Genomic DNA, 24,282 nt, shown 5'->3' with positions numbered 1-24,282 from the left:
AACATGATGACGTGAGTTTACATTTTTTAACAATTTCATAATGATTATACAAATGAATTTCATATAGTTATAATTTACTGCTTATGAAGTACATGTACAATCGGAACTCGAAAAAAATATTTTTCATCTTGTAAACATATTTTTTTTTAAACATTGAAATCATATAAACAAATACAAGAAAATATATGGTAATCTACTCATTAATATGCACTATTTAGAATTTTTAATATCCTCTAGACGTACGGAGAATTGTGTAAGAAAAATTTATTTATTATTTATTTGTAAAACAATATTAATTTTTCTTATACTGCGTATGTACATTGCGATGCTGTTCGAAGATGCAGTTTTGAAGATCGAAGAATAATGTATCGATGATGTATCGTTAGCGCGGAATAATCGTTTGACGGTTATTAGCTAACTTCAGAGCGATTTGCTGACGTTCTACTCAAAGATGGCGGTGATGAGTACGCCATGTTTTTTGTGATGTTCGCGCATTAGGCAAATTTTTTGAGAATTGTAATCTGTATGAGCAAAATGGCTGATGATGATCTGTGGTTATTAAAGGAAGACGGTTACTTAAATGTGGATACTGAGTGTAAAAGTATAATTTATCATGCTAATCTAAATGTGTTACTAATTACCACTGGCAGTGCGCAAGTATATGTATTTGATGTCAACTCAGGAGTAATTTTGCAAAAAAGTTCTTTATCCGGTAAGCATTTCGATTCGTTTGTTTCTTATAAAGGAGAATTTCATATCCATGATAAATCATTATATTAAAAATCTTGTAGGTAATTGATTTGTAATATTCAATCACGCCTCATGGTCAAGGTCGTATACGCGTACAAAACGTCAGGCGTGACTCAAACTTGTATAATCTCACAGATTTTAATATGATCAATTTTTATTATTAACTAATCGTTATCATTTGTTTATCACCGTTTGAGATATAACCAAGTTCTTAGAGTCATTTGACTATCTTCTAAACTGTTCCTATTATTACTCCATTTACAATCATGTTTCTTTTTGGGGAAGATGTTTTTGCTATTTGTTGATTGATTAAAGTCTTGTAGTCTTTATAAGAAGTATATCAACTTCTACAGTTGTACCAATCATTATGTAATAATAATTTTTGAAAATGTAAATTGTACAAGATATCTATTGATATTTATTTTATAGTGCTATATAAATGTCTTTGTTTTTTGTGTTGTCTTTGTTGATATTTTTAAAGTTCACCTTTGATAAAAAAATAAATTCTGTTTGCTTAATCTTTTTTAATAGATTAAAGTAATTAGATATAATAATTTTTATTTTTACAGGAAAATTAAATGGAAGACTTCAAGGTACATATTTGTCAAATGGTGTAGATAAAATATTATATACAGATGGAAGAGGAATTGGAGTACGTAGTGATTATAATGGTGTACTCTTTTTGGACACTCTTTTACAAACACCTGTTTCAAGAAGTGAAGAAATTGTAAAATTGGAGTTATTGTTTTCTGAAGCTACTTTATTATATCAGTGTCTACGATGTGTAGAGTTACCAGGAATAGATCATGTGCAAGAAGTAAAAGATGAATTAATAAGTAAAACGTTTACAGTAGAAGCAAACCAGAAAAAGGGAATTAAGGCCCAAAAAGTATGTATAACAAATAAATAGATACCAAAAATTTTGAACTACTGAATGAACTTATATTTATTTAAATATTAATTTATCTTGTTCTCAACAGTGGAATACAGTATGTTTGGAACTACCACACAGTTCTCTGAAACTTGTGTGTTCAGGATTAGTAACTGAATTGAAGAGATTAAGCAGATATATTCCGGCATTGCCAATTGCTTCTGCCATTAATGAACGATTAAATGGCCTATTACCAGGTCTGCCATTAGAAGGAGGTCCTGCTGATAAAGCATTAATGTTTAGTGAAGCTACACGTCGAGATACTTTTTCAAAATGGCCACACATGAATTACAAGTATAACACTTAAATTATTGGTTTTTATTGGATAATAATTGAACAGATTTATCATATGTATATTGTTCTTTAGATGGGCTTTACCAGATCAAATGGCTCAGGCTGGTTTTTATCATCAGCCAAATGCAACAGGTGACGATAGGATAATGTGTTTTACATGTAATGTGTGTTTAGTTTGTTGGGAACCAACAGACGAACCTTGGTCAGAACATGAACGTCATTCTCCAGCATGTCCATTTGTCAAAGGAGAATATACACAAAATGTTCCTTTGTCTGTTATCCTTGCTACTGCTCCTGCACGTGAGGCTGGTGATACTGTAGATGTAATTAGCACTACAAATGTCAGTGGCCTTGTAGCTACAGCTTCCAGTGGAGGTTTTATTAATGTCTGGAATGTAACAAATCAATTAAAGGTAATATATAATAATTATAACAATGATAATAGTAACATGTTAATTGATGCTTTTCATGTAAAAGTATTCTCATTTAATGTATTTTTTACAGAGGGAGGTATCATTTTATGTGGCTCCTATAGATCAAGAAATAAATAATAAAGACTCTATTCAGTTTGGTTCCACAAGAAATTTGACATCATATTTAAGGACACTTAATTCAGAAGCAGATTCCCTTTCTGATTTTAAGCATCCAGGTTCTCATAAAGTACAAGTCACAGCATTGTCTGTAGTAGGTTCTCCCGTATCTCAAAACAGTGAAGCAAAAATATCTGGTTCTACGCTTTTACCTGTAGAGACATCAGACTCTAAAATCAGGCCATGTGTAGTGTGTGCTGTTACTGTGACAGTTAGTAATCCATCACAATTAAGGACTTTAGAAAATGTGTGGGCTACTTCAGCAGATCTAGCTTCATCATCTCTCGTTCGTGCAATGAACAGTGTAAATAGTGCTACCAGTGACACTTTAGATATAATGAAGGTAGCAGGTGATAAATACACACCATCAAGATTGCACTATTTAGTATTTTATGATTTTCATCACAAAATTGCAACACAATCAATTAAAGAAGATAATACTAAGGATTCTAAGGCTAAAAAGACATTATCTGGAACAGGCACCAGTGCTAGTTCAAACGGTGAACGTCAAGAAAATTTATATCAAGAATTTTTGGTTGGTAAATTTTTTTATGAAGTTCCAGTAATAGAGGATGTAGATTCAGAGGTAGTTGGTCCACATTTTGATGGTATTTTTCCAACATCTGCTCTTACTGCATCATCTTCCAATGGGATCTACTCAAATCCAATTGGTATCACAGTACCCCCAACATCCAGTTCATTTGATGCCAATTTTAATCCTATAAATGGTCCAGAACATTTTGCATCAACATCTGATCTAACAACTGCGAATAAGAAAAGTTTGGATATTATGAAAATAACAAAGACTGAACCAGTTGTTATAAAGACATTACGTATTGAAGCCCCTGATTTTGTTAAAATTACACACATTGAACCATCTAAAGATGGAAGACATTTGTATGTTGCTATGTGTCCTACAACAGATAACACAGATTCGTTAATTTCAAATAATAATCAGATGGATATCGATGAAGATAGCGAATTTTTCGCACAGAAAGGTTATGTGTATTGGGACCATAATGATACACAGTCTGATAGACTAATAAATGGTAAAATACCTGATGATATAAATAATATAAATACCGTTTTACTTGTGTATGCTTTGGATTTTTCGGGGCAAGTGGTAAAAGTATTTTCTGAACCAGTAGCAAAACGAGAGTTATCTGCAGATGAAGCTCCTGTTGAACATGTGTTTTTACCTCTTCAAGAGAAAAATAAATATACACCATCTGATGAAAATTTTAGTAGAAATTCTACTAGTAATTCAAGTGCATCAGCACCTATAGGACAAGTAGCTCTAGTATGCAGAGATGGTGTTATCAGAGTATTAAATTTAGATTCATTAAAAACTATTACCGAAGCAAGAGTAGAAGGCAAAAAGTTTGTTTCTGCAACTTATTGTACCAGTAAGTTGTAATATTTATTCATATTTCTATTAATAGTTTTTATTTTTGTACAATATAATCTTTCCAGGCTTAGAGAGATTGTGTGCATGTACAAGTGATGGCGCTCTTCACTTTTTTATTACTGCAGATGAAGAAGATTCCATGGAAGACAAAGAGGATATTGAGGATATTAATATGATGACAACTGAAGAAAGTAGTAATAAAAGTACAATTCCTAGCACGTCAACGTCATCTAGTTTTCAGTAAGATTAAAGATGAAATTAAAATAACGATGTAAAAATATTTTAAAACATGAAATATTATATTTTTTTAGAGACCAATTAATTTCGCACAAATTGAATTTCTCGTATTCGGATTTACGTTCTCTTTATGAATTGACACGATTTGATCATCACTCTCCCGCATATGGTGCTACCGTTCCTCCTTGTTGGAATGAAATGATGCAAGCTCAACGACAGCGTCGTCATCCCCAGCATTTTCATCAGTCAGAAGATCAACACCATACCCGTACATGGCGTTTACATAATGAACGGTATGTATAAATATAGATATATACAGATATTTAGAAAGTATAATTTTATTTTATATTTTATCTTTGTTGATTACTTTATAAATTATAGAAATACTTGGGACGAGCACATATTTGAATTGACTCTCCCTCGAAGTGCTGCAGGACGTATTGGTCATGTAGATGTACGGTACAGTTTGCATTCAGTTTGTCAAGAATTGCCATCAATTCAAATTACTTTACTAAAGCAAAATATTAAAAGAATTGGTCATCATGAGCCTTTATTAACTCCTGTGGATGAAAGAATAGATTTTAACATAGGTAATGAGCAGAAGGGAGAAAATCCTGTGGTCACAGAGGAGTTTCAGCGGCAACATAATACGGAGATTTTATGTGGACCGATTGATTTACATCGTAGTTTGGATTTATCTTGGCGTTCTGGTTGTGTTACACTGACTAGCCCAAAATTGTTTCGTTCTAAAGCCAGAACGCTTCTTGTTCATATGAAGGCTCTAATCGATCCTACGAAAGATAATGTAAGTACTTATTTAAAGTGCGTATTGAAATTTAAATACAATATACATGATAAATGTCATTTTCCTTTATTTCTAGGCAACGCCAAAATCGAAAACAAACTCATCAGACAACAAACCTCCTACATCTAAAAAGTTGAGGATAGTCGAAGTGCGTCGATTTGTAGAAGGTACAAGTAATAAGAAATTAGACGTTTACATCGGTAGGTACAATTTTTCTTACTGATTTATTATATATATATCAACTCCTGTGATTAATTCCTTTTTCTCCATATTTATTTAAGGTTGTGATTGTATTTATGAAATATCAATTACCGTTCGAACAGTATATCCTACTAATATACCAAATGAAAGGGCGCAGCGATGCGCTATGCTAGAATCTAAAAGTTGCTTTGAAAATTTATTAAGTGTTGCTTGTTTAGAGACGCTTGATAAGTAAGTTTTATAACAATTATAAATGGTATTACTTATATTTATTATACGCATAACGTTATAACACATTGAAATGTTACAGATCGCCTATTGCACAATCACTGGCATTAGATGTTCTTGTATGGATAGCCTCTATCAGATTGACGAGACTTCGTAACAATCAAAATAATATCGAAATAAAAAGTTTCCAGTTGGAAACAATTCGTTCAGTACAAGCACGGCTATCTAATTTATTAAGAACTTGCCTTTTGCATGCTGGTCGAAGTATAGCGCACAAGTGTATAAAATTAATTATGCTTTGTAATATGTAAGTTAACGATGCAATAACTTTTGCGTAAATAATACGTAAAATTTATTCTATAATGCTACAAATTGTTTTCAGTGGTTTTTATAATTTGAATGATCCTCCATCTCAATCTTTCGACGAAGCTTTGGTGTCTGTTTTAGTAATGTTGTTACCATCAATAGTAGAAGTTGAATGGGCTGGTTCGCTACGTTGGCTACAATTATTAATAAATAGAACTTTAATACGAGATAGAAATCACAGTATTGCTCAACAATGTGTTTCTTTAATACAACAAATAGCTGCTGAAATATCGAATCGTGTAAATCCATATCATTTATTACTCGCGACAAGGTATGATTAAATATCTTAATGTAATATGTTTTATTGAAATGATTTAATACAACATCAACAGAAGTTTCCAATTTTTTATAGATTTGGTTTGTATAATTCTCCATTTGAGACCGAATTGTTCGACTTGGAATCGCCGATGCCTCCCAAATATAGTCCTATACCTCCCACATATGTGTCAGCTGTAGCTAATGAACAGACGGGACCGTCAGCTGCTTCATCAAGTTCCATGTATTCTCAGGATGCTATTGATTTGAGGGACCTACTTACACTGCCTACACATCCAACTAGTGAACTTGTGGTATCTAGCAAGTTGAAGGCTTTATGTGCTAATCATAATATGAAAGGACTTTTAGAGGTGATTTATTGATATTATGAAGAACTAGAATATAGCATATCAATAATATTTGATTACAAAAATGGATAAAAATTGTAAAACCTCAGGTTGAGCCTCTCCACTTCACTTGTCTTGCTGCTTCTGATGGTACCAAGATGGAGAAAATTGACCCATGCATGAATACAAGTAATATTGGAGCACCTCTTTATGATAGCACAGCTACAAATAACAATGGTGTACCTGACATCAAAACCATTCATCACACTTACGTAAGTTCTCGTAATCTATCTACCTTTTTTATATTAATATATCAACAGTTCCTACATCTTTTCTGTTTTCCTTTTTCTATTACACTCTAAATCTAACGATTTCATGGAGCATGCAATTATTTCAAATTTTATGTAAACGTGACAATACTCACATTAGTAAAAACAAACAAACGTTATCTACAAAGCAACATGGTAAAACGAAACAGGGAGTTTACCAATTTCTGCTTTTTAATTAAAAGGGTTAAAGCTGTTACAATCATTTAGCATTGAACATTAAACCTAAATGGTATAGATGTTTTTTCAAATAGAGGAAACATAATCTAGATAGAAATCATTGTACATTGTAGAACTTGGATGCTGGATCGTTAGGAGCAGATGTTCAGGCTAAGCCAACACCTATGTTAAGCGATCTACTTAGTCTATGTACAGGAAGAATGTTAAAGAACCCTGCTCCACAACTGATATTCACACCTGATGATCAATCAGACTGTGATGAAGCTAACGATATGCCTATCAACAATCAGACATGGCATAATACACAAAATGATATGCCTACTTCACGTATATTAAGTTCTACTGTAACGAAAGAAAAATCGTCTGTACAAAATATCAATACTACTATAAACAAAGTTGAAGACAGCAATTCTAAAAAGGTAGATTACATAGATGAAAAATTGCACTTTTTCTTTCTGTTTCTCAGTTCGACGATTTCCTGTCGTTACCATAAATTTTTATAGCTTTATTAATATGCTGTTTGTAACTGAGTTTATATAATTTCGTTAATTGTCAGATACAAAGCTAGATACATAAATTGCAAATTGCATGACAGCCTTAGGATACCATGCATTTAACATAAATGTCATTTTCATATTATATTATCATATTGCACATTTTCCCATTTATATTTATCTACAAGATTTATAAAACATAGGTGTGATAAAAACGCTATCCAGTTACACAGGTCTTATTGTACTGAATGATTTGTTTTGATTTCCACGCACGAGCAAATATTTTAATGATACGAGGTTGTCTACATCTACTTTCATGATTTAATTTTGCAAGTATAATATCGTTTCCAGTTTTATTTCGCACATACACAAACACACTTACACGCGGGCGCATACACTTTTGCTTTATAGATTTAATTAAATGAGACATGTAGAATTGATTCCTACTTAATGCTTTTAATGTTATATATATAAACGCATATATTCCCTCCTACACCATGAAATTTTGGGTAAGAATATAGGAATAATTTGAATAACAAAATTATTTTTACCATGAAATGTATGGAATGTGGAAGTGAATTGTATAGAGCGATATCTAAAAAAATGATTTTACCCAAATTTCTAATTCTTACAAATATTCAGTCTTAATGTACTGTTTTGTAAGATGAACTGATTTATTTTTGCATTTTCATGTATTTGTTTGAATGATTATGATCCATTTCATAACAAAGTAGAAACGAAGTAGATGTTTAACAATTATCAAAATAAATATTATTAAAGAACTCTCTTTATTATCTGTATATATTACAGCGAAAAGATGTTACATTCCCATGGGGAAGATTATTGTGTTGGCCACCACAACAGGCACTGGTGGTCGATCGAATGCATTCTGGTGCTCGCCGATTTGTTATTCTCGATTTTGGATCACCTGTATTACTTACGGATTTGATTATTCCTTGCTGCAGTGATTTAGCATCACTGTCTATAGATATATGGACAAAAAAGGAAGAAGTTGATGGTACACGACTCATTGTTGCTGGTGATATTGGAAATAGGTCATTGGTTGTATGTGATCTTCAACCACCACCTGTTTGTAGATATCTAAAGGTATTTAATAATATTCACTATATTTTACTATAATAAAAGAACTTATTCATTTCATTTAGCTTAATTTATTTACTCATTTATATTATAACAAAAAATTGTCTTATTGCTTTCAGATTATAATCATAGGTCGGTATGGAATGTCTCCTACAATGTGTAAAATTCCATTAGGAATTTTCTATGGGCACATGATGGTCTTACCTGGAGAAGATTATGCGGAATTAAATAGTAGTTCAGTAGCTTGCGACAACACCTTTGATTCTAATGTGCAAGCTACTATCAATACGCAGTGCAATATATTGTCAGCTCTTGCAGAAGATGTGCAGTGCAGGTACTTACAATATATTTGTTTGGAAGTATAAATTTTGTTTATTATGTTTTATACAGTTTATGATTAACATTTATTCTCTTATTCTTCTAGATTTAGCCTAGCTACTGAAAAACTAAAAAGCCTATTAGATCCACTGTTGTGTTCAGAAACTACTAATGTTATGCATATGCAACACTATCTTTCTTTTAATAAAGTACCTAATGAAAATAAAGAACAGCCATCTGCAAAAATATTGGCTACTTATCAAGTAAGTTAAATTAAGTATTTTAATATAAAGACTCATTACATGCATAAAAAATGTACATGTTGAATATTATAGGAATGCGTAATGTTTCAACATCAACTAAATGTTGTCCGAGGTGTATGGAGACGATTGGAATCGTGGAAAGGTTCTCGAACCATACCTACAATGTCTTTAGCGAATGCACCTACTGACAAATTGCGAGCCCTTGGAGAAACTTTACTCGATATTCTACTGTTTGCAGTATATGAAATTGGTCCAATACCTAGCGTATGTTTCTTAATTTTTATGTACTATAATTGTATATATGACATTATGATCGTTTAGAATTTTGTATATATATATTTTTTCTTTTTCTTTTAGATACCGTTATCAATATGCGATGTTTTTACACCAACCGTTTGTGAAAAGTTTTTTCATTCGATTTGTGTTGTTACACCAGCTCCGCGTTTACAACTACAAGCGGTTGCACTTCTAACACGTATGGCTGGTCATCAACCTTGGTGGGGAAATTTTTTGTCTAATGTTTTAATTAATCTCTATTCGTCCTCATCTACGCACATATTTCCACAAGACAGGTACGACAATATGTAGTGTTTAGAACTTTTTAATAAAAATTAAAAACGTTATATAAATCGGAAATTCCTTGTTTAATTTTTTAGAGTATTTATTTTGCTAACACTTCTCGGACGTAAATCATTGATTGCTGGCGTCAATAGATCTTCTGTAATAGATGCTATGGTTCGAACGCTAGGCAAATTATTGGCACCATTGTCAAATCCTCAAACATCAGATACAAATCACTTGGACGTAACACTTATTGGCTGGGTACTGCTTTTCCTGTCAGTATGTTTGGATACTATAGCGATACCACCTACTTGCTTGGAAGAGAATAATGAAAAAGCTAAAGAACAAGGTACTACATATACGCGTGAATATTTCATATAGATGGTAGTACCAACATTTTAAATGTTGATTATCATAAAAATTCGTTTACAAGGTTTATCATCTCGCTGGGAATTTATTCAAGGAGAATCTGCAATGCAGAGGAAATATGGTAATGCCAATCGTTCTCTAACTTTTAGTTATCGTAAAAAATTACAGAAACATATAATGCATCACAAGCAACAACTTCAAGAGTTAGAGCAAGCAAAAAAAGTGTTCCATACGTCATCGCAGGTATGAAAGTACTCTCATCTTATAGTAATAAATATAGTAAGCATTTAAGGAATTAATATGTTGTATGAATTTTAAAGGGGTGGACTAATCTTTCACATACTGCTTCATTGTGTAGTAAAATGAAAGCAACATTAAAATCGCAGGAGCAGTTTTTTAAGAAAACATTAAGACAAAATTCTGCCAAGCATTTCAAAGATATTCTTAGTATTCGCAAAAGTGATACACAACATACTTCCCGTAGTTTACAATCACAAGCAAACGCAAGGTTTGTAATGGAAATTTATATAACAGTTTCATCTATCTCTTTTTAAGATTTTATAATAACTTAAATGTATTATATAAGTTCCAGTAAATCGGAAACAACGGACGCGGATGTTGAATATATATCCAACTTATCACATCAACATGTTTTGCCTGTTGCACGTGGGCTCATTGCTCTTATTTTATATAATTCTGCTAATGTGGATATGTTCCTATTAGCTTGCAAGGTAAGGAAATTCAAAAATATGATATGTATTTGTCGAGTTTTTGTTTTGTTTCCTTTTTTCTTTTTTGATGTAAAAAGTACTATAAATTTTATCTTCATTATATATTATTTATTTATAAACGAAATATAACTGATAAAATTAGTTCATTAATGCTCTATTTGTACCAATGCTTAGTACTATGATTTACAATCAAAACATTACTAGCTTGTAGATATAGTTGATAATTTTTAATATATAATAAGCTTTATGCTTTTTATGGGGCAACTGTTTGAATTATTGTATCATGTACCATATAGGTAGTCGCTAGGCTAGTGATATCTACACGTCCTGCAATTAGCTTGTGTGAGCTTATGAGTGAAGAACAGCTCCTAAAATTAGTCAGATTGGCAACGGGTACTTCTGACGCGGCCTGGTCTTCGCATGCAGTTTCGTGCCTTTTGCAGGATTTATTAGAAGGTATAATACAGTTTTTATTGCATTACTACTCTGAAATACGATTGTAATATCTATTATTTATATGTATTTTTCTTTTTGGTCTTCATTAATCATTTTGCAGGTGGAAAATTAATTCCAAAAACGTGTTCTACTCATGAAGGAAGTCCTTCCGAGGAAAACTTCGAATCTCTTGTTACGGAAAAGAGTCGAACACCAGAAGAAGAATATGTTAGTGCTGCTGAAACAAGTAATACTACTGTTCCACTTGGTAATGATGAAGGATTTGCGGAAGGTGAAGGAGAAGAAGATGCTCAAGATGGTATAATGGTGATGTCTGCAGCTGCATCAACATCAAAGTCCAATGGATTTTTGCCTTCCCTTTTAGAGTCTGATGACAGTGAATTTGAAGATTTCTTAGATGATATTTTAGAACGTGGTAGAAATACGTTGAAGAAAGGTCATCCATTACCTAAGAATGTAGACATATCTGGGTATGTAATATATATGTAAATACTTGAATATAATTCAACTGTTCGAAATATTAAATTAACTGAAAATTTTTATAGGATTTCTTTGGCAATGGATGCAAGATTGGAATATGGGGTGGAAATGGGAATAGAGTTATCACTAAGGATATTGTCTATGTTCAGCATGTATAATTTACCTTATAGTATAAGTACCACAATACATGTAAGTTGGTGATGTTTAATTTATATTTATTTCTAGCATAATTTGGATAAAATTTATTTTTATTTTCTTATATAAAAGGTTCCACCAGAGTCAAGTCGATATCCTCAACAATCAACTTCCAAAGCAGAACCTAACTGGAATGAGAGAAGTCAAGACATTTGGAACTCGCCTGACACAACTTTTTCGAGTTTAATAATGTTAACGAGATGTTTTGACAAAATATTCGCGGAATTATATTTACAGGTAATATTAATTAAGCAGCAACGCTACTACTCATATAATATCCACTACTTATACTCAGTGAACTAAAGGGTAAACTAAAAATTATTTCTATTTCGCAACAGAGCGTGGAAACAAATCTGGAACTTATCCTTCAACTTTGGCTAACATTGAATTTAGATGCTTCTACAGAACAATCAAATTCCCCAAATCAATTTGATCCTTCACTTACACCTGTTATACCTTTAAGTTCAACAGCTATTTCAAATCTTATATCTGCATTATCTTGGTAAATACAAAATTCATTTTAACAATAATCATTTTTTATTTGAAGTTTTCAGTAATAAAAATCAATTTGTAGGCATCCAGGAGTTTCTTTACGAGCCTGGTGTCTCGCTCTCCAATGTTTGACTCTGGCAAATAATCAACCGTTACAGACAAATCCTGCAGAAGCTGCAAATAGTAGACAACCACTAGAGGGTCTTCTGGGTGGTATGGCCGGATGTATTGTAAAAGAACGTAACATGGGCCCTATGCTTTTGCGTTTACTTTCTGGAAGCGGATTAAATGTTAACGCTATGGACAAACAATATATTATGGTATGTTGATATGCCTTCTCAAATATTAGATACTTTGCAATATTCTGTAATTTCGTATTTCAATATATGATTTTTAGGCTGGACCTACTGTTTGCCAAGCACTACAATATTTTTTAGTTAGATTAAAAATGAGATGCGACGTGATTACGCCTGGCAGTACTTTAGGGAATGCATTAAAGGAACTCTTGCTATGGGTAGTATATCAACTTGTACAACCTGGTGGAGCTCTGTCTACAAGAAGAGGACCCTTAGACGCACAGTACAAACTTATAACATCCTTAACAAATCTAAATTTTACCAACACAGATTTAGGAACTGCAATGAGTATAACAGAATGCGTTGGAGTGCTAGTTTCTACTTATGTTAGGGGTTCTGAAGGTACTTTTATGAACCAATATAAAGTATCATATTACTGAATTGTCATATAGTTCCATTTTCCATTTTCCCGTTTTATAACAGTTGGAGCTCAATGTGGTGGCACTGGTGATTTAGCAAATTCATCTGGAGGATTTGGAAGTTTATTTGCTTGTGTATTCGGTGGAGATACCAGACAAGATCATCCTACATCATGGGATACTTTAGTCGTAGCTCTTATTAAATTAGTATACCGACTTATTCAAACACCTTTACCAGAGGTACACATTATTGTTTAAAATGTTTCATATCGAATAGATATTTAGAATTTATTTTCATATTACAATATTTTATATTTCCAGCCCTGCCCAGGTCGATCTGACGGCCCAATAAGAATCGATCTATGTGAAACAAATTTCGATGCAAATATTGATATCAATGATACTCAAATGAAAGTAAATATTTCACAAACGGATGAAAGTAAAGTTGCAGAACAACAGTCTTCATCACGCTTACAACAATGTACATCTAATAAACCTCGTGTACGATGTGTTGCAGATACGGGTATGTATCAAAATGCAATAAGTTTGTTCTAATCAAATATTAATTAATGAAATGTTATGATTTTCAGTTTTGCAACATGAACCTACCATGATGCGTTTGCTAGGAGCTCTAGGCCATAGTACCGGTTCATCTCTAGCTATGCTTTTAGGTGAAAGTGCTGGTGCAGGAACAGCAACTGAACTTGGTGATCCCGCTTCGATACCAGACGCTACATTTCAACTTTTGACTACTCTTACTAAAAAAGCAAGCAATCGCTCTTTAGTTCTCAATCCACTTTATCAATACCTTTCCTCTTGTAAGTCACATTATTTTCAGGAATTTCAATTTCTGGAGGAACATGTTTTCATATTTAATATGTTATATTTTTGCAGCATGTGAACAAAGAGAATTAAATCGACAGTTGGGTGTTATGCAATTGTCAGAGCCTCTTCTTTGGTATATCTTAAGGGTTTTGGACAATGAAGTATCATTGGCAATGTTTACAGCGATGGGTGGAGTGAAAGTACTTTGTGAAAATTTAGTAAAATCAAGTAACAGTGGCAACACTAACTCTGCTTCGCCTGATGTGATTGCATTAGTAATGGAACATCTTTCGAATGTTCCTAATGTGTTACCAGTAGCGTCTTCAAGTAGCAAAAAGTCCATGAATACTCTAGAGACTTATGAAGATGGATTATTAAACTTTGCTCCTTTGGGTATTATATCTTGGTTTAATCCTGCTGCACAACCGGCAGATGTTCTCATACAAAATTCCACGCCACATAAGCGAGCCAGGACAGCTGCATGGTTATATCACTGTTTCCCTGATGAGGCATGGGTTGATCTTGCGATCACTTTACCTTGTGCTATATTATTGAGAAAAGTGGAACTTCAACCGCATCTTACGTCTTTAGCTAGTAAGATATATAAACACAATATTAATGGACAGTACATGCTATATTTTGATATTATAATATTACTATCTTATAGCGTGTCCGTCGGCTGTGGCTATCGAAGTTTCGAGAGAAAGTAACAGTCCTCTAACACCTGTTTGTCCACCGATGCCTACGGCAGGCTTGACATTTATTCGTATCACTTTATCTCAGCCAGAAGTAGCAACATCTGTACTTGTACGACTATACAAGCCGCGCGACTCAAGAAATATAAGTTTAAGTCAGATTAGATTATTAGGTACCACAGCATTCGGTGAAATAAAAACGAATCACGATACAATAGACGAAGAACAACTTACCAAGACAAGGTAATTATTTACTGATTGCCTAAATCGTACATTTATTGATATAATTTTCAATCGTATTCACTGTGAAGCGAACACTTCTATGATTTCATCAGTCCAAATACAATTTTACGTATCAATTTAACGTATCTGTCTAGCTTGGGTTGGTTGCGATTGTTGCATCAATGTCTATCCGTAAGCACGTTGAACAGCAATCTTGCTGTTAAAGTGCTTAATTCTGCGGCTTCAGTTGAAGGACTGGTTGAGGCATGTTGTAATCTTCTGTTACTCCCAGCACCATCTCTTTTTACTCCCAATCTGGAGAGGGTTCTTTTGCAACTAGGCTTACATTCTCGAGAGCTTGGACTTCGACTCATTGGTCTTTTACTCAACAACAGGTCTACTTCTTTCTTTCAAGGTACTGCTTTTCTTGGGAATCGATTCTATTCTTTTTTTTTCAAGTGTATTTTTCTGAATACATGAATTGAAATCGAACCGGTTGGTATTTTACAGGTGCCACAACTACACAAGAAACATCAACTGTCCAATTGGTTGTAGAATTATTGCAGCAACTATGTTCCATTCAAGATTCTTGCACGGAAGCTCGTATGACAGCGGTGTTATCGTGGCTCCATGCATCAGCAGTAAATGGAATTTCTCGGCCCAGTAATGGTCCTAATGCTATTAATCCGCCTGCTGTATATATTCATTGTGTGTCTTCTATTATATGGGAAGCACATCAACAGCAAAATCTTAATTATGATTTACAGGCTTTATTGACCGACGAACTTTTTAAGTAAGTTGTATTCTCGATATATTTAACTTTTTTTCCATTTGATAGTTTTTAATATAAGCTATCTTTTCAATTAGTGCTTTGTATCAGTGGACTTTGGTTTTGGGAACGAGTTCTGCCTTAAAACAGGCGATTGATTCTGCTCTTTGTGCGTTTTGCTACGTGAGACCCTCACTATTCCCTTTGCTTCTTCAAAGAGTACGAATTTTGGTACCTAATATGGCAACAGATCATTCTGCATCTATATCGGATGATCGTAAGGAAAGAGAGAGTCAAACAGATGATAGGAAGAGTGAATTTAATGGCGAAGAATGGTACTATCGTTATGTGTTATCAGAATATAAACGATTAAATTTAACAGAAGGGCAGTTGCTTACTGTAGCTGCAGCCGCTCGGTCTCCACCAGGTATTCAACAATTGATTGATTCTGGACTTCCTGCTTCGTTGACAATGCTAATTATCGGTGAGAGATTATTTTGTGAGATTATTATTCTAGAATTGGACAAATTTCTAAAGGGCGATACTTCTATGTAGATTTTTGTAATCTGGAAAGTTCACGACCAGAGCAACCGCAAAGTAGACGAATATCAACGAAGGGTAGCTGTCAAAGTAACTTAGGAAGTTTAACTGATAATGATAAAGCTGGTGAAAGTTCCATGGATACAAATAATTATGTTGGTAAGTGTGTTATTTGGAAAAGTTGTAATTTTTACAATCTAATAACTTTTTTTTTACAATCTTTATAAACGGTATTATGATGATCATTATTTAGGTGAGTTGTGTATGACAGAACCGGAAAGTATAGCAATGGTGTTAGAATTTTTGACCCTTGTCTGCTCGGAAGGTAGAATGCGTGATTGGCTTGGTAAAGAAGGACGTGGATTTTGGTTACCCCTTCTTTCACTTCTCAGTAATCGACCTGTAGAAAATCCATCTTTATCCTCTTTGAGGTAGTTATACACACTTCATTTATGGTACAAATATAAAAGAAAATTTGATACTAAAAAGATTTTTATTTTACAGATGTTCTAAAACAAGTATATCATATGCATCATTAGAAAGTGCAATGATTAAATTTTTATCTAGGTGTTGTTGGTGTCATCTTGAAAATCAAAAGTTATTAGCCGAGTTATTAACCGACGTTATTTCTCAACAACGAACAACTTCCAGTAAGAGACGATTATTTTTAATTTAGTTTAGATTTATTTTATTTCATGTAGTATACAACTTTTTTGTCGGACAGATGTGCGCTATCTTCATGGAATTTCGGGTTTCACGAGACGACTGATTTTGCAATTATTATTGGAAGGTGAAAAGGTATTAGTGTCTGTAACTTCCGATGCACCGATGAAAGTTTCAAATACAGCAGTCAATTATAGCATGTTGGCTATGCCACCGCATCCAGCTCATCCGCTCGGTCATTATCATCAATTACTGTACATGTCTACTCAATCAACTGTTGCGGATATATTACAACAAGTCTCTGGTGAGTTAAGTTTCAGTATTATTTTCTTCAATTAGTAATAATCATATGCTCAATATGGTTCTAATAAAATTTGGAATGTTTTTCAAAGGTACATGGCTTTTTTTATTGTTGCCAAATACATATAAGGGCAATGAAACTGGAACGAATAATAATCGATCTAGAGAGCTTTGGGAATCTGGTATGGCTTTCATAGTAGATACTCTTAGCGTAGCTGCGGGAAATACAGCGAAAGACAAGAGGGCTAAAGAGGCATCTAACAGATCACAAGCTCGTGGTCCTGTTATAAGAAAGTCGCGAATAAATTCTGGCAAGTCATTCGTTATTTATGATATATTATAATATATGACATATGAGCAAATTTTAATTATTCTACTTGAAATTTCGTATTAATAGACGGAGCGGCTAGTACGAGCAAAGCATCGACTAATAATGTTCAGCAGAATTCTACCAATCCTACTAATCAACAATATTTGATACATTCATCACGTCCAAATACTCCTTTACCACCGCAGTTGACCATTGCTCAGCTTTTGGCTATTGCCGAAGATAGCGGAATATCTTTATCAGAACCTTGTTTGCATCTTATATTGCGTCAACGTAATAAAGATTCAAAAGGTATGTATTAAGTGAAAGTCATTAGTTTGGAGGAATGTTTATAGATAACTGTTCTCTTATCTTCCAGATGACATAACGAAACAAAACGACAGCGAGTTGTTAAATTATAGAAGCATAGAAAGTTCATTAGGAGTGTTCAGCGCAGGTGGTGGTTTAGCGGTGTTAGCTCGACATTTACCGCTTGTGTATCCGGATTCTAGACCACCACCCGTCCCGTTACCTTCGCCAGAACAAACATACGAGGAGTGGGTCAAATTAGGAATCAGCGACGATGCTTGTGAAGTCGTGGAAGAAAGTGGAAATAACTCTTCTTCATGGGCATCATCACCGGCTGCTTACGTGCCACCACATTCCCTTGCTGCTTTTGGTTTGTTCCTCAGACTTCCAGGTTATGCGGAAGTACTATTAAGAGACCGAAAACGAGCACAGTGTTTGTTACGTCTTGCATTAGGCGTTTCGGACGATGGCGAAGGTGGAGACGTTTTAACGTCACCGTTGGCTGCGTTGTTACCAACCTTGCCATTCCAAGTGTTAAAGCAATTACTTGATGCTACACCTGCGACCACAGACGATGGTCTTCTTTTACGTAAAACAACCATCGAAGTGGGTGCTATGCTTCTGTTGTTGAATTGTTTAGCCGTATTTACCCACCAAACGAACCAGAACGAAAATTCGGAGCAGAAAGTAGTTGGCAACCAGGGTGAAGCAGGACGTAGCGACGATAATTCGCATTTGTACTGGGCGAAAGGTACAGGATTTGGTACCGGGTCTACACAACAGTCGTGGAATGTCGAACAAGCTTTGATGCGACAGAGATCCGAAGAAGAGCACGTTACAGTATTACTGCAAGTTTTAGCAAGTTACATTGGCTCCGGTGGACAAACACAAAGAGAACTGCCAGCATCTTTTCCCGATCTACTAGCCCGATCCTGTTTACTTCCAGCCCTATCTTCGTATTTGAGAAACGATTCGGTGTTAGACATGGCGAGGCACATTCCTTTGTATCGAGCAGTATTGCAACTGCTCAGAGCTATGGCTTTATCAAATCAATTAGTTCCGCTTTTATTACCTAGAGGCGGAAAGTCTGGCGATCCATCCGTTGTATCACTTTTATCCGGTATGAGAGTTTGCGTGGATACGTACGTTCACAAGATTAATCGCACTAGGAGTAATAAGTCGAAGACGTTATTCAAGTATCCTGACGATACTGAGCAAGACGAAGGTCTAGCGACATTGATCCCTGATATTCAAGAGAGTGCTACTATAGTGCAAAATGCTACCTCTAGATTGTCAGGAATCGAAGAAGAACTACCTGGTCCAAGTCCCACAGCTCCAGAATTACCTCTGCTTTCTATCGAACAACGATACATAGAAGTTATGAAAAATTTACAATTTGGTAAGAAAATGTGTTTCTTTTAGATCTTATCATTTTTTATATACATATATTATTTTATGTTAATATATTACTTACAATTGTAGATACATATGAGATGATTACTGAAAATCCAGAAGCTGGTGGATATAAGTTTGCTGTTTCATATCATTTTGAATCCACCATGAGAGCAGCTGGCGAAAGAAGTCACCCCATGAGGGTCAAGAGATTAGCTCAAGAAGCTGTCACACTTTCTACGGCGCTACCTTTGTCGTACAGTAGTAGTGTTTTCGTTAGGTGCGACACAGATAGATTAGACGTAATGAAGGTAACTACATGAATGAATGAGACAAATAACTAACGTAACATAATTATTAATTATACTTTGTATTGTGAACATTGAAATTCTTTTTTTAGGTACTCATAACAGGGCCGGAGGAAACACCATATGCCAACGGGTGTTTCGAGTTTGACGTGTACTTTCCTCCGGATTATCCTAACAGTCCGATGTTAATAAACTTAGAAACTACAGGTCGTCATACCGTACGATTTAACCCAAATTTGTACAACGATGGAAAAGTCTGCTTGAGTGTATTGAATACTTGGCACGGTCGTCCTGAAGAAAAATGGAATGCGCATACTAGTAGTTTCCTGCAGGTAAGTGTTAATATTAATAAAGCGTAGATCAAGTTTGCGTTTTGGATCACTAACTAACTAAATGTTAAAACAGGTCTTAGTATCAATACAATCGCTGATTTTGGTATCAGAACCTTATTTCAACGAACCAGGATACGAACGATCACGAGGTACGGCGAGTGGGGCACAATCTAGTCTGGAGTACAATGTGAACATTTGTCAGGCTACTGCTAAGTGGGCGATGCTTGATCAAATACGTAATCCATGTCCTTGTTTCAAAGAGGTAATTACATTTGGATATTCGCATATCATGCAAAAACTGGATTCTTACATTCGTGTTTGGCGACTATAGGTTATACACACTCACTTTTGGATAAAAAGGCACGAAATTGTTGCACAACTAGAAGGATGGATAAGGGATATGGAATTATACGGATCAGATCGCAGGATTGGCCGCACTCTTTCTTTGAACGCATTAGCTTTAAGGGTAATTAATTAGTTTTACATATGCTATTATTTCAACTTAGGTATGTTAGGGTAACGTGTTGCAATCTTATTTTATACTATCTTACAGAGACATTACAGTTTGTTGAGAGAAGAACTGAGTAAACTGCCAACTCCTGAAGGTTTAGAGGATTTGGTGGAACCACTCGCGTCACCAGACTTGCCGATCGAACTTACCAGCACTCCTGGCACCCCGTGTTTGGACACGCCATCAGCGACAATGCTACCTCCAACCAGCACGCCAATTACTAACTCTGTCGATACTATTAACAATGCCAGTGCTAGTAATCACGTACACCACGACATCGACACGGACGTTGAGATGGAGAAGATGGTTTCAAAAGTGTGTGAATAGCTAAAGGATGTTAATAGACATTGTTGGACATTTTAAAAAGTCTATATTGTTTGTGTTATGACGGACAAATAACGGACGGACCGAAGATGAAAGGAAATCCTAGTACATGGGCAAATTTCAGTTTATTGACGGATGATTAGGTGAATGAAAGATTATTGTATCTTTTCGTTGAACACATGACGATATCGATAAAATGAAAATCCGAGAAACGAAGGGAATAAATGTATGCGTGCGTGTATGAGATACATATTGATGAGAGGTACGGTAAAAAAGTAAAAATGCGCGAGAGACGAGACGAAAGAACCGGTAAAGTAGAATGGATACGAAGAATGAGTGTGGAGGAATGAAAGAAATGAATGGGTAGGCTGAATCGATAAGAAAGGAAAAGGAATATCTAGTGATTATAAAATCTAGTATGAATGTGACAAACTCGTACGTAGTAGGTACTCTCTGTGGCAACTGCTATGCTATATGTACGCTGCATTCTACTACTTCGTATTATCATAAGTAACAACTGTTATTCGATATTTATTATACGTGTTCCTCGTTTACGTAGCCGGTAATCCCCCCTCCCCGCTCACCCCAATAGCAATGCGACTGACTTTAAACGACATGTGTTCCAGCAAAATGAGACGATGTTGATAATGAACGCAAAACAATACGAAACAACGATATGAACTTTATTTAGAGAAAAACAGCGTAACAGTCACTCGTAAATATGAGTGGAATATGTACCTATACGACGTAATTTTATGCGAATCGCTTTTCCGTTATATAACATTTCGTTTCGTTCCTCGTTGCTATTCACTGTATTTTTTCCTTGCAAAATCGTCTCAATCGTTTAGCTCAGCGTCGCATTGCCCCCGATTTACGAGTAGAAAACAATGCGGAAAATTGCTCTATAACGCATCATGCAGTTAGCACTTGATACGTGTGCGCAGTGTGATTTAATATTTATCGTGCCTGTATTGATTACGGTCCGTATTGTATTTTTTACCGGAAATAATAGTATGACGTGTTCGGCTTAAAAACGATTGCATATTTTTCAATACCGAATTCCTTTCGACGACTTCATCGAAAAAACAAGAAGACCAGATTTATATCGAACAGCCTTCATTTTAAAAAGAATTGAGATCTGCATATCGAGCGACGATACATTTTTTTTCTCTTTCAAGCATTCTTTTATCTTTTCCTTTGTATTGTCCTTTTCCATTTCCTTTTTCTATTTTAGAAGATTTCAATGTATCAAACCGATTGAGAGCGAAGAGAACGGAAGAAAAGATGGTATTAAATCCAGTAATTTTCCATAAATTAAAGAGGGCAAACTACGGACATTCGAATAACTTGAAATACCGTTGCATTTGATATAATTAAGAAAAAAAAAAGAAGGAAAAAAAGAAACCGACGATTATAACCGGCATTATCGAAGACGCAGTAATCCCCCAAGCTGTCGCGATTCAAAACGCGATCTCGCTTGGATTCCTGCTCGTATAGTATTGTCCCATTTCTCTTATCAGCGAATAATTACGGTTAGTTGTAAAATTACTGGTCGAATTACAGCGCCAGTACCGATGATCGTTCTATCTGTAAATAATCGTCACACGAATAATCGCATTAAAAGTAAATGTTTGTAATTCCTAAGTAACTGGATAAAATGCTCCATTGTAACGTATACTATTGCATGGATTCCTAAGCAATGAACGAAGCGAAACAAAACACGTCAGATGATGATGTACCCGACAAGACAACGTGTTAATAGTTATTTATAATAAACGATTATTATCACGCTATTCTCAACTTTCTTTTATATCGTTTATTTATAGTAACCCCTCTAACGTAAAAAACCTCGAATACACCCACCTGTCGACGTTGAAACATTCTTTTAAACTGAGATGTCTATTTAATATCGCAAATATTTTCGTACGGGATATCGCTATTATATTATTATTTTCCAATTGCATTTTTCTTCTCTCGTAAGTAAGGAGCAAGATTTATCCGATAATTTTCCACGTGAAACGTATACTGGTCATTTTGCAAACTCCGTAAGTGCAAACGCGATCTGATTTATGTCGAAATTCTTCGCAGCGAAATTAGAAAAATCGTGAGTTTTCCGGTCAATTCCCGTGCCAATTTGTCACGGGTTTCTATATTGGTCGGGGGCCGTGGCAGGAAACCATTTCCCGTTTTCTTTCGTACTGCATTCACGCGTTGCCCTTTCCGGTGAAATATTAAATTTTCTGCAATTTTACGAAACCGGTGAACACGTGCATCCGTTATATACTAGAAGGAGGCTTGCAACTGTAAATTAAAACTGTGATGCGAATTCGAATCCTCTTGAAGCATGGTTTGGAAGTTCTATCTTTTACAGTCCAATCACGTCTAAATTTCATCCGATGTATCTCTGAAAACTAGCCAAGTGAAAGCGATTTAGTATGAGTTATGCAGAGCTCACGAAAGTATGTAAGCAGTGAATGATTTCATTATATTGACAAAGCCCAACATTCAGTATGGAACCATATTTAATACCTTGTTGTATACCTTAAGATGGCTGTATACTAATATGTTTTATTAAATATATGTTTACAATTGAAATCTTATAAATTAAAAATATTTTTGTGAGCATTACCTTTCAGGGAATAAGTGAGATTCATAGTTGATTATCGAACGAAAAAGGAAACAGATGATATCTCGAATACCGATCGCCGAGAGGGAGAAAGAAAGCACGAAGGGGTAAAAAGCGTATGGCCGAGCATACACGGGGGTGGATTTGATTTATAACCTTGCCCACCGTAACATGCTATGAAATTTCATCCGTGACGCTGATACGAACACGCCAGTTTCTATATTAAACGATGCCACTACGGTGACACGTAGAGTTCGCGTACGCAGCACAGATGTGTGCGCATCCGCTCGAGTGCGTGTCGCCGAGTAGTTTCGTACAATTAAATCAGTGCCGAGAGCAAGCCCATCGTTGAACGCGTCATTGCACATCCGTAATCATTTTAGCATACTTCGTCCCCCGTCACTGCTATCAACGCAATCTATTTTAGCGTATTCCTCCGTCACGTGTCTAAGCGCCGGATGTTCCGTTATCGTCCAGCTGCCGCGTGAAATCTAGAGGAGACGATTTTATGTCACTGGTCACACCTGGATACAGAATATTGGAACGTGGGTATGATCATTATATCGCGAGAATAATAATTAAAGCTAAAATTCTTTTCTAAAATAATACTAACGAAAATGATAACAAAATCGATATAATAGCGCAGAAAGACAAGAAAGACGAGGAAGAAGAAGCTTCATCCCTGACTCGAGTGTTCCAAGGATGAAAAAGACGAAGTTTGCCCTTCGAATTTTCACTATAACTATTGAATTTAATTTTAAATTCGGAGACGCGTGTTTCAGGCGTTTTGAATACATACCGGATTCCTCGGCAGCAGGAGTCCGCTACGCCATTTACAATTTCATTTGCGGCACGTTCTATTAATTGCAGTAGTAAGTTGATCTCTCGACTTTGCGTTAATATCGCGGCGAGTATTCTTTCACGAAAGCTCCGATTATAAATTAAAGGCAAGAACCAAGTCATAGTTAAAAATATAGGGAGGTGAAGAATGCCGAAGGAATTGTGGCGAAATGAGAGGACCGAAGAAAAGGTAGCACATATATCTTGGCGAAACGTTGAACTGAGA

The 24,282-nt window shown here is 35.0% G+C and overlaps 1 protein-coding gene across 2 annotated transcripts; it reads left to right on the top strand.

The window, feature by feature from the left end:
- Window positions 1-438: 438 nt before the first annotated feature.
- On the top strand, window positions 439-22,390 carry LOC117205450 (baculoviral IAP repeat-containing protein 6). 2 transcript variants are annotated; one of them, XM_033443836.1, is made up of 51 exons: window positions 439-712; window positions 1,320-1,639; window positions 1,731-1,975; window positions 2,049-2,388; window positions 2,480-3,971; window positions 4,039-4,213; window positions 4,285-4,503; window positions 4,592-5,015; window positions 5,092-5,215; window positions 5,297-5,447; window positions 5,527-5,751; window positions 5,827-6,081; window positions 6,163-6,436; window positions 6,523-6,684; window positions 7,032-7,337; window positions 8,223-8,519; window positions 8,633-8,847; window positions 8,938-9,094; window positions 9,167-9,358; window positions 9,452-9,666; window positions 9,751-10,004; window positions 10,089-10,267; window positions 10,345-10,532; window positions 10,611-10,755; window positions 11,052-11,211; window positions 11,312-11,681; window positions 11,757-11,880; window positions 11,959-12,123; window positions 12,225-12,388; window positions 12,461-12,698; window positions 12,776-13,076; window positions 13,158-13,333; window positions 13,415-13,616; window positions 13,684-13,911; window positions 13,988-14,512; window positions 14,586-14,856; window positions 14,991-15,250; window positions 15,346-15,628; window positions 15,703-16,088; window positions 16,160-16,303; window positions 16,398-16,575; window positions 16,649-16,794; window positions 16,869-17,111; window positions 17,200-17,418; window positions 17,505-17,726; window positions 17,794-19,122; window positions 19,206-19,426; window positions 19,516-19,755; window positions 19,829-20,017; window positions 20,087-20,221; window positions 20,309-22,390. In XM_033443836.1, exons 1-51 carry the CDS (start codon window positions 526-528, stop codon window positions 20,591-20,593), a joined length of 14,145 nt encoding a protein of 4,714 aa, XP_033299727.1. In that variant the 5' UTR covers window positions 439-525; the 3' UTR covers window positions 20,594-22,390. The 2 variants fall into 2 exon arrangements, with proteins under 2 accessions (XP_033299727.1, XP_033299728.1); XM_033443837.1 differs by lacking the exon at window positions 7,032-7,337.
- The last annotated feature ends 1,892 nt before the right edge of the window (window positions 22,391-24,282 follow it).

Source organism: Bombus bifarius, unplaced genomic scaffold (genome assembly GCF_011952205.1).
Source record: "Bombus bifarius isolate JDL3187 unplaced genomic scaffold, Bbif_JDL3187 scf7180000007990, whole genome shotgun sequence".
NCBI lineage: Eukaryota > Metazoa > Arthropoda > Insecta > Hymenoptera > Apidae > Bombus > Bombus bifarius.
The sequence above is the reverse complement of the archived record's forward strand: the minus strand, read 5'-3'. Positions and strand labels throughout refer to the sequence as shown.

Coding starts and splice junctions, on each gene's coding strand:
- LOC117205450 (XM_033443836.1), top strand. CDS start 526: ATGAGCAAAATGGCTGATGATGATCTGTGGTTATTAAAGGAAGACGGT. Junction 4,504..4,591: donor TGGCGTTTACATAATGAACG/GTATGTATAAAT, acceptor TATAAATTATAG/AAATACTTGGGACGAGCACA. Junction 20,222..20,308: donor TGAACGCATTAGCTTTAAGG/GTAATTAATTAG, acceptor ACTATCTTACAG/AGACATTACAGTTTGTTGAG.